Source organism: Glycine max, chromosome 18 (assembly GCF_000004515.6).
Source record: "Glycine max cultivar Williams 82 chromosome 18, Glycine_max_v4.0, whole genome shotgun sequence".
NCBI lineage: Eukaryota > Viridiplantae > Streptophyta > Magnoliopsida > Fabales > Fabaceae > Glycine > Glycine max.
The window spans coordinates 6,047,722-6,059,357 of record NC_038254.2 but is presented as its reverse complement, the minus strand read 5'-3'; the positions used below and the strand labels follow the sequence as shown (position 1 = coordinate 6,059,357).

General features: G+C 33.2%; 1 protein-coding gene across 1 annotated transcript; it reads left to right on the top strand.

Moving 5' to 3' along the window:
* Positions 1-2,814: 2,814 nt before the first annotated feature.
* LOC100786295 (transcription factor MYB64) lies at positions 2,815-5,261 on the top strand. Its single transcript, XM_003552918.1, has 3 exons — positions 2,815-3,245; positions 3,376-3,502; positions 4,473-5,261. The coding sequence occupies exons 1-3, from the start codon at positions 2,815-2,817 to the stop codon at positions 5,259-5,261; spliced, it is 1,347 nt and encodes a 448-aa protein (XP_003552966.1).
* The last annotated feature ends 6,375 nt before the right edge of the window (positions 5,262-11,636 follow it).

The window sequence follows — 11,636 nt, the reverse complement described above, 5'->3', positions numbered from 1 at the left end:
ATTAAATTCAAAAAAATAAGATTCATACCTCTACTTGAAGTTTTCGTGAAAAATTGATTAAAAAATATTTCAAAAAATATTATTTTTTAAGAATATTATTTTTTAAAATATATATCAAACATGAAAACTAAATTTTTCGACTTATCATTCCCAAGAAAATAAAAATTTATCTTTTACCAAACTCCCCTAAAGACATCCTCGATCAGTTCCTTACTAAATCCGTAGCGTGCCTAAGTGCATGCCTCTCCTCACCATGTACTCAATATATAGAAAGGCAGTCAAAATAAATGAAAATAGAACTTAAATATAGTAAGGGTGAGAATTTGGTCATAAGTGCTGCAGGAGAATGAATGACAGCAGGCAAAAACAATCATAGCAATCATATATACATGATACATGTTCACAGTTAAAAGCATCGATCATATATATATTTATATATATATATATATATATATAGTAAATCATATCATTTTTTTGTTAAGCATATGAATATACATGTATACATAACTCAATCTTTAAACTTTGATAAGTCCCTATGTTACATGTTAAAAGAAGCAAAAGCAAATGGCCCGAACTTTGACCTGTCAAAAAAAGTACAGTAAAAAAAAAGGTTTCAAAGAACACACATACTTACAATTTTAAAAAAAAAAAATGTGATTTTCAGTTCTAAATTTTCTAGAGAGAAAAAAAAGTGTTTTAACTACCTACAACTATGCATACACAGAAACACCTCCTTGCATCTTCGTTCTTTTTTTTTATTTTTATGAAAAGGTGAAAGGAGATCGATATTAACCCTAATATTAAAAAAATATGTTAAATTATATTGAATATTAAGGACAAATATGATAAAAAAATAGTAAACAATAATTTATTAAAATTTATAAGCTACATGGAGAAGTTAAATGGGATAGAGAATACCCCTTATACTCTTACTCCGTTTAATTCATTTTTTTATATAAAAAAAAACTAACTGGAAAAGCGTGTGGAATAAAATAGTTTACTAAATATTTTTAATTTAGTCAACAGACTTTATAAGCCAATCAAGTACGTTATAAACTAACTTAAATGCAATATAAAAAACATATTAGTGTCAACTTTCAAGACTTATATATATATATATATATATATATATATATATATATATATATATATATATATATATAACAAACAACGTCAACAAGATCATACAAGACTTTTATAAAAACACCACAAATAATACAAAAACTATTGCTTATAGGGTTCATCTAAATTGATTGAGTATGATAGGAGTTAATTAAATAGAGTACGTTAATTATTATAAATTCTAATACTATTTTTAACATAGATAAAAAAGGAAGTTAATTATCGCTTGGTGCCTTCAACTGGACCATACAATATGCATTGTTTGTCAAAGAACTTATTTATTTTTTTGGGTGTTTTGTCAAAAAAAATAATAATATCATTTCATGAACAAAATTACAAAATCATTTACTGAAATTAACAAAAAAAACGTTAAGTATAACATTAGTGTTATAAGTCCTGTGTCTAATTCGATTATTGGAATATAACTAAATATACAAAATAAATAGCATAAATTATTAATAAGACAAAACGTTTATATTCTTCACCAGCATCAATCTTGTCTGGCTCAGCAACACTGCTTCCTGTGCGAGGAAAAGTTGATGGCTGATACCTCCCTTGCATATCATTATCAGATACATTTTCACGTTTAATTTGAGGCTAGCTATATGAAGATCAGTTGAATTTTTGAACGGCTTAATAAAATCCTATATAATAATTACCCTAAATGTATTAACTCTCACACTTGATTGGTGATTAGTTATTTGGACTGCTGTCATCAAAATATCTTTGCTCTTGCAAAGAGTATACCAGCAAAAAGACCTGAAAATAATGTGCATAATTTTCGATATATGATTAAAAGGATGATAACCACTCCCAAAGAAAATGTAGCATAGTGGTACTAATAAATTGCTAAACAAAATGATGAATGAATAGGTTTGATAACACAAATAGAGGAACTTTGAACACCAAAATGCCAGCAATAGAGATTATTTGGAATCTTGTTTAAGGACCTATACAGGCCTGTAATAGTAAAACAGACACAAAATATATATAAGACATTAATAGATATGGGAAAAGAACTCAGCCGAATAAATATCTGAAAATCAAATTTAGTTAAATGCAAGAGAATTGAGTATGTTTATATGTACGTGTTCATCAGAATTTACAAATAATTTAACTCAATTTACGCACTAAAGGTATCACACATATATCTTGCAATGTGTGCAATCCTAAGTTATTTTGCACGGGATGTATTGTCATAAGATTTTTTTTTAATTTTTTGATAGCCTTTAATGATTTTAAATATATAATAATGACTTAAATGGAAAATTAACTCAGATTTATGTCTGTATCGCCATTAATTAGTGCATTATGAATATTAAGTAACATTTTAATGTCAATTACACCTAGTAATAAAATATTCAACAACTTTTCATAAGCCAAATTTATAGAAAATTCAAAAAATAAATTAAGAAATTAAAATATATTATTAATTGAAAAATAGGGTGGTAAATATGACATCCACTGATTCCTCCCTTGGTCAAAGAGGAGTTGAGGAGTTACAACATGAGCTGTTGAATATATAGTAGTGCTAATCCATTCCTAGCTTGTAATATCTACGTGTCTAATTACAAAGGCCTAGAATAAGCTTGTTCATCCACCATTTTTATCTCACAAAAACCCTTAAGACCTTTCCTTGCCATAAACCTAGTTCTTTCCCTTTGGATTTCGTTCCTCCATTAAGAATTTTTTATGAAAAGCATAGGAGGCGGAGGTGGTGATGGTGGTGCCATTATTCCACTTCATCATGGATGTGGAAATATAAGGGTCACTACTACTAACCCTTCCATGTGTTCAGTTGGTCCTCCTTTCACAGCCATAGAAAGGTTTTTGTGGGGACAACAGCAACAGACACAGTATAACGTAGCAAACAATGGCCATGCAAGTATTTTTGGTGGTTCAACCTACAAGTTTATGTGGCCTAATAATAATAGTACTACTCAAGAAGTGAGCTATGCTGAACAGATCATTTTTGCAAATAATAATGAAGAGGCTCTGAATTGGTCACAACAAGTGTGCTTCAAAGAAGATGGGAAGAATATTGCCAAAGTGGTGGGAAGAAGACCTAAGAAAGGGTCTTCTGTGCCCTTGATCAAAGGACAGTGGACTGATGAAGAAGACAGGTTGAGTAATCATGAGATTATAAAACATTTTTTTTTATGTATATACATTTACATATTTGTTTTATTTAATTTTGATTTTTTTTAATGTATTTGAACTAAACTTTTGAGGTGATTTGCTATATGATCAAAGGAAACTGTTGAAGTTGGTGAAACAACATGGTGTAAGAAAATGGTCTCTGATAGCCGAGAAGTTGGATGGAAGGGCTGGAAAGCAGTGTCGAGAGAGATGGCATAATCATCTGCGGCCTGATATTAAGGTCTGTTAATTACTCGCTTAATCCTTGTCAATGGTGCGCACTTTGATGACGCTAAATTGTTTTTTTACATGTTCAATATATATGCAAACTTTTTAGAAAGTCTCATCTTAAAAAAAAAAGTGAGAAAAGAACTAGGCCCTAGGGTTATGTTCTTTGAATGATCAATCTGAATATCTTTCTCTCCAAATTTAAGATCAAAAGAAGTGCTACCAACTAGTTAGTTTAACAAGGATTTTTCAAGATATTACCTTGAAATGTACTAATGTTTTCTTAATTATGAAGCATCTAGGTATAGATTCAGATTTTTCAATGAATCTATTTGGAATCTCCAGATCGATCACACTTCATATATTTCCTTTTCTATATCTTCTCAATTGTTGGCATATAAACATGGGTTAAAGATCAAAACTAGTTGATATTGCCACTTCCATAATTAATGATTCATATATTTTCTATTTTTTTTTTTTTTGCCATTCTCGTACATCTTGTTTATCTCACATCCCCCCTAAAATCACGTTAGGATGATTATCACATCATAAACTATTGCTACTAACTTTTCGTTAATTTTATTCCTATTCTTGAAATGCTCTTATATACCAACATTTCGTTAATTGCTCTTATATACCAACATTTCGTTAATTAATCACTGATTTTTATTTTACCATTCATATTTTGGTTATCTCACAATTTTTCCCCCTAAATAAAATCATACTAGGATTATCACATTATAAATTATTAATTACTGCTAACATTTCGTTAATTTTGTTTCTACTAACATTTCTTCAGTAGCTAATCTTTTGTGACTTAACCACACTATCAATGTATACCTGTATCCAATTACGCTACTATATTTCATGTTTCTTATTTCCAAATTCACAAAATTGTGTTTATTGGTACTTAATTATCATAAAAATTTTAATGTCAATTACATTCAAACTATAATCTTTATTGGGTACTTAACATGTTACAGAAAGATAGTTGGAGTGAAGAAGAAGAGAGGATATTAGTAGAAACTCATGCCAAGATTGGAAACCGTTGGGCAGAGATTGCGAAGTGCATTCCCGGAAGAACAGAAAATGCAATAAAGAACCATTGGAATGCAACAAAAAGGAGGCAAAACTCAAGGAGAAAGAACAAAAGAGCAGGAACCTCAAATGGGAAGCCACAACCCTCTATTCTCCAAGACTACATCAAAAGCTTGACTCTGATCACCAGCACCACCACCTCTCCCGTGGAACAACAAATTGCACCTCAGCTCTCTAATTCTGTTACCAATAATGAAAATTCTTCACTAATGGCTGAGTCTTATGATGATGAGTTGCTATTCATGCAACAACTTTTCAAGGAGAATAATGCCAATAATGTTGAATCTCTTAAGCACTCCAAGAATATTATCAATAACTCTTCTGCAGCCTCCTTGGATTGTTATTATCATCAAACTAATTACAATGGTGGTGGTCAGCTTCTCACTGATGTCACTCAATGTGGGTTTGTTGTTCATTCCAACCCTAACACAACAAACTCACATCACAACAACATGTGCTTGGATGAGAGTCTCTTCATCTCTAGAAAGAGTACTACTCCTCATGCTCCTATCAACTACCTTGATTCCGATCATGTCTATCTCTCTCACTTGCTTAATGGAACTGCTGGTTCATCATTTTGCTATAATAATTATGGGGTTCACAACCAGAACAACATGGAGTTGCAGCTGGGGAATCAAGATTGTTTTGAGGAAAGAGGGAGATGGATATGGTAGAGTCTGGTTTGTTATACTCAGTTTTTGCATTAGCAATAAGAAGAATATTCTGCACTTAGGATGTTTTTGTTGATGGCTTTTTATATTGTGGTGGACTTTGGAATAAACAATATGTTGGTCGCTGGCTTAAATTTTTTAGTTTTATATCTTGTCTACATGTTTCCTTATTTTTTCTGTGAAAATACCAAATAAAATTCCATTAGGTATTCCCCCCTCCCCAAAAAAAATCCATTAGGTACGTATATAACGTCATATATATCTTGCATGAAAAGAAACAAATTCTACTATGTTAGGGTGTTGTATGTGGAACCCTATTTTTTTTAGCAGACCAAGATCCTACAACCTTCCTATGCCCTTTGGGAACAGTGAGAAATTAATATTTTTTTGACTGAAACTGTGTTACCTCATTTCATTAATGATCAAATTGTAAATACAAGTAGGAATTCTAACAAAATCTCTAAGACGCAAACTTTACTGAAAAGCTTGGATTTAGGGAGAGAAGATATCTACAATGAAGAATAATAGCACCCAAATCAGACCTACTATACCATGAGAGAAGCCTCTTGAAATCATCGAATGGATGACTTTCTACACTTCTCTCTCATCTCTACAAGAGAGCCAACCAGTAACATTTGAGGTTGCTTGGAAAGCCGCGTCAATGTTGCACTTTAGTAATCCTACGGGAGGAGCAGACCAACCAGTGGAATGGTTCTGTATATCATATTGGAATCTGCTGTCAACAATAGTTTTGGCCTGAACCCCGTCACTTAAGTGCTTTCCATTGCAAACAATCTGATCCAGCGTCGAGTGTTTACCATCCCAAATGAGGTCATGACGATTTCTCCAAATTCTCCAAAGAAGAGTAGAAAAGGAATAGGGATTTGAGATTGCTGGAGATTTGTAAGAGCAGAAAAAATAATATCACTTAACAGATTGTGCATTATCGATGAAATTGGTGATAGTATCCCATAAACCCATTGTCTGCCAACACTGAGTACTAAACCTGCAGCAGAAAAAGAAATGCGTAGCATTTTCAAACCTGACTGACAGATAAAGCAAATGGAGGCACAAACTACTCCCTTATCTCTCAGAAGCAATCTGGTGGGTATGGTGTTCCTACACAGTCCCCAAATAAAGAGCTTGACTCAGGGGGGGAGGGGAGTTCTTCCAATCTCCAGGGGTTCTAAAAGAGCTAGTATCAAAGATTTTCTCCACAATGAGTCTAAAAGCATTTCGCACAGAGTATAAGCCATGATTCTCAAAAGCTTAGATTCTCTCATTTCTATCAAAAGCCTTGATTAAAGAGATTTTTAAAATGTCCTGCACTTGTTCTTCAAAAAGGACTCTTATAACATTATCTTTCCAACCATTTCCATCCTCAGACAAAATGTCTTTTAACTGTTAGATCTTCAGCTTCAGGAATAGGAAGTTTAGATGTTTGCACTCACCTTTTATCCACGGCTCAGACCAAATGTTAATGAGGGAATCGTCTCCAATTTTCCACCTAAAGTCCTTCCTTACCACCACCTGCGAAACGCAGATACTACGCCTAGAGTAAGATGGGTTGTACCCCACCTTAGTCTCTAAGAAATCCCTTCTTAGATAGTATTTAGCTTTGAGAAACTTTGAAATAATAGTATCTGGGTTGGTTAAAAGGTTCCAATCTTGTTTTCCTCGCTGAGCAAGATTAAACCCATGGGTATTTCTGAAGCCCAACCCCCCCTACTCTTTAGCCATAGCCAATTTATCTCACGACAACCAATGAATAGCCTTACTGTCCCTTTTCTCGCCCCCACAAAAAAGAATTCATCATTTTTTTGAAGGGAATCAACCCAGGATTCCAAGAATAAATAGATGCTCATACCATAGTTAGGCACAACTTGAGCCACTGACTTTAGCATAATCTCTCTTCTAGCTCCAGATAAAACTCTTCCCCGCCAAGAATTTAGCTTCTTCTAAAGTCTGTCCTTGATATAATTAAAATCAGCCTTTTTGTTTCTCCCAATAAGGGAGGGAGACCCAAATATTTACTCCCACTTGGCAGCCCCTCTCTAATACCAAGAATTTGCCTTCTATCTTGCTGACCTGTGGTATTACATAATAAAGCTTCAAATTTCAACAAATTCAGCTTCTGGCTTGATGCTCCTTCATAGAGGGATAGAAGATTTTTCACTTAACCAGCTTCCAACAAAGAGGCCCTAAAAAACAAGTAGCAATCATTTGCATACATGAAGTGAGACACTATAGGAGCGCCTCTGCTGACCTTTATGCCATGAACATCACCACTTGCTTCAGCTTTTTTAATCAAGGCAGAAAGTGCTTCAGCAGAAATAATAAAAAGACATATGATGAAGGACTTCGTTGGCTATCAAAGCATTGTCAAAAATGGATTTTCCTTGGATGAAGCCAGATTGTTCCTAGAACATACATTTGCCAACAACCTTTCGGAGCCGGTTAGCCAAAGTCTTGGATAGAATCTTATACAAGACATTGGATAAGGAGATTTGACTAAGATCGTTAATAGAAAGGGGGTGATCACATTTAGTAATTAGTACCGTTAACAGCTGGTGGCATGCTTCCTCTTTCCCAGAATCTTCTAAAAAAAGTAGGATTTAACCCATCAGGGCATGGAGACTTGTTCGGATCCATATCCATCAAAGCTTCCTTTAATTCTGGTTCTGACTAAGGAGTAGTAAGACAACAATTGTCTTCCTCAGAAATACAAGGATGAATAATAGAAATAACATCAGCATTGTTACAATTCTGCCTTGCAAACAAATTGGTGAAGTGATCCTCAGCTAAGCTTTTCAAATCTTCTTGGGTTTGGACAACATAACCATCCTCTTTAGCCAGCTCCTTCAATCTATTTGTTTTTTTTCTTCTTCTTTCAGATGCAGAAGCATGAAAGAAACAAGTGTTCTGATCAACTTCCTGCACAAGCAAAGCTGACTTACCGAGTATGAGTCTCCTTTATCCCTCCAATACTCCAGATCCTTCTTACAACGATCAATATCCTCGCGGAACCGGGATTTCAAAATACGACCCCAGCTATCCAAACCAGAAGCACAATTTTGAAGCTTGGCAATAACATCTGCATTTGGATTAAAACTCCAACCACCAAGAACAACATCTTCTAGCTCCTTTTCATTCAACCAACTGTTTTCAAACATGAAAGATCTTCTAAATCTGATCCACACTTCTTCTTCAGTGTGAAGAATAATAGGAGTATGGTCCAAGATAGAAGCAAACAAATTGAGCAATCTAGCTTCTGGGAAATTCTACTACCAATCACTATTAGCCATGGCCCCCGGTCAAGACGCTCCTCCACTGCAGAATCAATACTCTTACTCTTAACCCAAGTAAAAGGGTAATCCTCTAAGACAATGTCTCTCAGCCCACAATCTCCAACAGCTTCTTGAAACCCTTGCATTAACCAAAAAGGATGCTCTACTCTACCACATTTATCTTCATTGGACAGTAAGTCGTTGAAGTCCCCCATCACGCACCAGGGGAAGCAAATATTGGCTGCCAGAGTGCGAAACAAATTCCATGAATCTCTACGTTTAGCTCTATCAAGGATCCCATAAAATCCAGCTGCCAACATTGTCACCTTCAATCTTCAAACTAATAAAATTCTTAGAGAAATTCACCATTTCCCCGCGGACTGAACTCCTCCAAAGCATAGCTAGCCCTCCGCTTCTCCCCTGGTTATCAACCATAAAGGCTTTATAAAAACCCAAAGCCATTCGAACTTCCTCTATTCTATTAGAATGCACCATCATCTTCTTGGGAAGTGGTGACGATGTATGTTTTATTATGAGATATATGATAGATAGCTTTATCTGGGATGAGAAAGAGATACCGGATACCTCCATCTATGATGAGAAGACAATGAGACGTCATTGCATTGATATGAACTCATAGATACTTTAAATGAGATGCACACTAATTTCTGAAACCAAAGAGTTCAATCTAGTGAGTCCGGGAATCATGGAGTTGTGTATGTGATGTTTACTTAAATACATTGAGAGGTTGAAGTTTATTTAAATATTTTTATTTATTGAGTATGTTATGGGAATAAAGTATGATTGTCTTCATTTGATTTTTATTGAAGTATATATATATATATATAATTTTAAATTTATTGTGGATAATATGATTGATTTTTCAGATTTTTAAATCGACAATATTATTTGTGAACTCCTTTTTAGAACTTGTCTTGTTTTATTGATTATCATTTCATTATAAGTGTTATTTGAATAACAAGAAGAAGAAGTTGTTGAGTTTGAAAAGATTTAAAAATATATTTTTCTTAGTTATATTTATTTTAATTTAGTTAATACTTTAGAATAAAAAATCAGATGTAATTACTTTCATTATATTTTTAGCGTTCATTTAATTTAGATGTTAATTGATAATAATATTTTCTTTTGTAAAGACATTTTTGTTTAAGTTATTAAATTACACATGAGGTATTTCTGTACTATTACAATTTTAAGATTTCATTTTTTTTTGTATATTTTACTACGGATTGTTATTGGAAGGAAGGTGTTACACAAACCGTGAGCCAACATCTAGAAAGACACTTGGTGCAGCGAAACTTGGTTTGGAACATCTCCTGGTTGAATCCTCCCCAGAGCCAGAAGGTTATTGTCGAAGAACTAGGGACCATTTTGTGGTAGAATTGGAAGACAAAAAAGCCTTGCTCTGCCTCCGTGATTGAATTAACCCCCTTAATCAACTTCTCAATAATGAATCTCCCCACCAGGCACAGTCGAATATCTTTTGCTTGGTGCGCCTCTTCTTCTATTTCAAATGTGAGTCCTTCATCCATGTCCTCCTCTAGTGATAACCCCTCCAAATTTTTCTCAACATTACTAGATTCTGCCATAGTCAAGATCAATCAGACAAAAACCCTAGACAAGGAAGCGATGCTCCCAAAAAAGGAACTCTCAAAACCCCTAGCCTTCTCACGAAGAAAGAGAACAGAGCATCTCACGTGGAGAGAAAAAATTTCTAATAGTGAGAAATTATTAGAAAATTTTGAATCGTCGTATATATATAATCTTGATCAATCTCCTGCTTGACATTAGGGGTGAAAATGAGCTGAACAGCTTCGGTTCGGCTTGACTTATTTATTTTAAATGTCAAGTTAAAGTTTTTTAAAAAGTCTTTTTAGATAAAAAGGTCAAACTCAAACCATAAAAAAAGCTTGTTAAACTTGACAAGCCGGCTTGTTTAACTAATACTAATAATAATAATAATAATAATAATTTTATTTTATCAAATCTTATCTTATCCAGATTTTATTCTATCTAGATTTTATTTTATTCAAATTTTATTCGATTTAGATTTTATTTCGTTCAGACTTTATTTCATCCTATTTTATCTCATCTTGTCCAGATTTTATTTTATGGACTTAGACTTAAAATAGATTTGTAAGCTTTGGGGCTGAGAACCTATATAACAGCACCAAGATTTTAGTTTAGGGAGTTTTTTTTCGGAGAGGAAATAATTCTAGGATTTTAGAATTCAATTTTTTATTACTGTTCATGCACATTGTTCACGTAGAATAAAATTCATTTTCTGTAAATCATCTCTAATCCATACATTTTTTTATATACTTTGTGCTTTAACGACTTGAATTCAATATGATTTTGTTTATCAATTATTTTTGGATTTGTACATTACTTATACTAAATTTTATAAGTTTCTTTTTTTAGTTAGTATTTCACTAGGTTTTAAAATAATTAATTAATCAAAGACGTCTTTAAGCAGGCTTTTAAATAGGCTCGTGGGCAAGTCGGGCTTTTATATAAGCCGAGCTGAGCCTTAAAAAAAAAAACCTATGACAGGTAATGAGCCAAGTTCAAGCCTTACGTATTCAACTCAGGCCGAACTCAAGCCTAGTAAAATTTGGTTTGGCTTGGCTGATTTCCATCCCTACTTGACATTAAGTCAAGTTTCTAATTTACAATAAAAAAAATTAATAATATTCAACTATATGATATGATGGTTTCAAATTATGAAATAATTTTTCATAGAGATGATCAAAAGGTTGTTAGGCTTAAAACCGTTGATTGGAGGTATGAATTCGGGTCAAATTGCAAGTTTGTTGGACCAACCTAGTCCATTGGGTCAAGTCAAATTGAATAATTCTTTTAAGTTAAAATTATAAATCTTTTGAAAAATTAAAATTAAAAAATAAATAATAGTGGACAAAATATACCTGATTTTTTCAGGCTTATATTATGAGTTTAGTCTAGCCCATCCAGTCGAATCAAATTGGTTCGAATTATCTTATGTCCTAAATTTTTAAAAGTCCCACCTTATTTATGAATTGTTGGAGAACTCATTTTTCACCTCTGATTTCTC

What these genes read in the sequence shown, in the direction of transcription:
- LOC100786295 (XM_003552918.1), top strand. Translation starts at nt 2,815, where the DNA reads ATGAAAAGCATAGGAGGCGGAGGTGGTGATGGTGGTGCCATTATTCCA. An exon ending in TGGACTGATGAAGAAGACAG is followed by an intron (nt 3,246 to 3,375) that starts GTTGAGTAATCA and finishes ATATGATCAAAG; the next exon opens with GAAACTGTTGAAGTTGGTGA. An exon ending in ATCTGCGGCCTGATATTAAG is followed by an intron (nt 3,503 to 4,472) that starts GTCTGTTAATTA and finishes AACATGTTACAG; the next exon opens with AAAGATAGTTGGAGTGAAGA.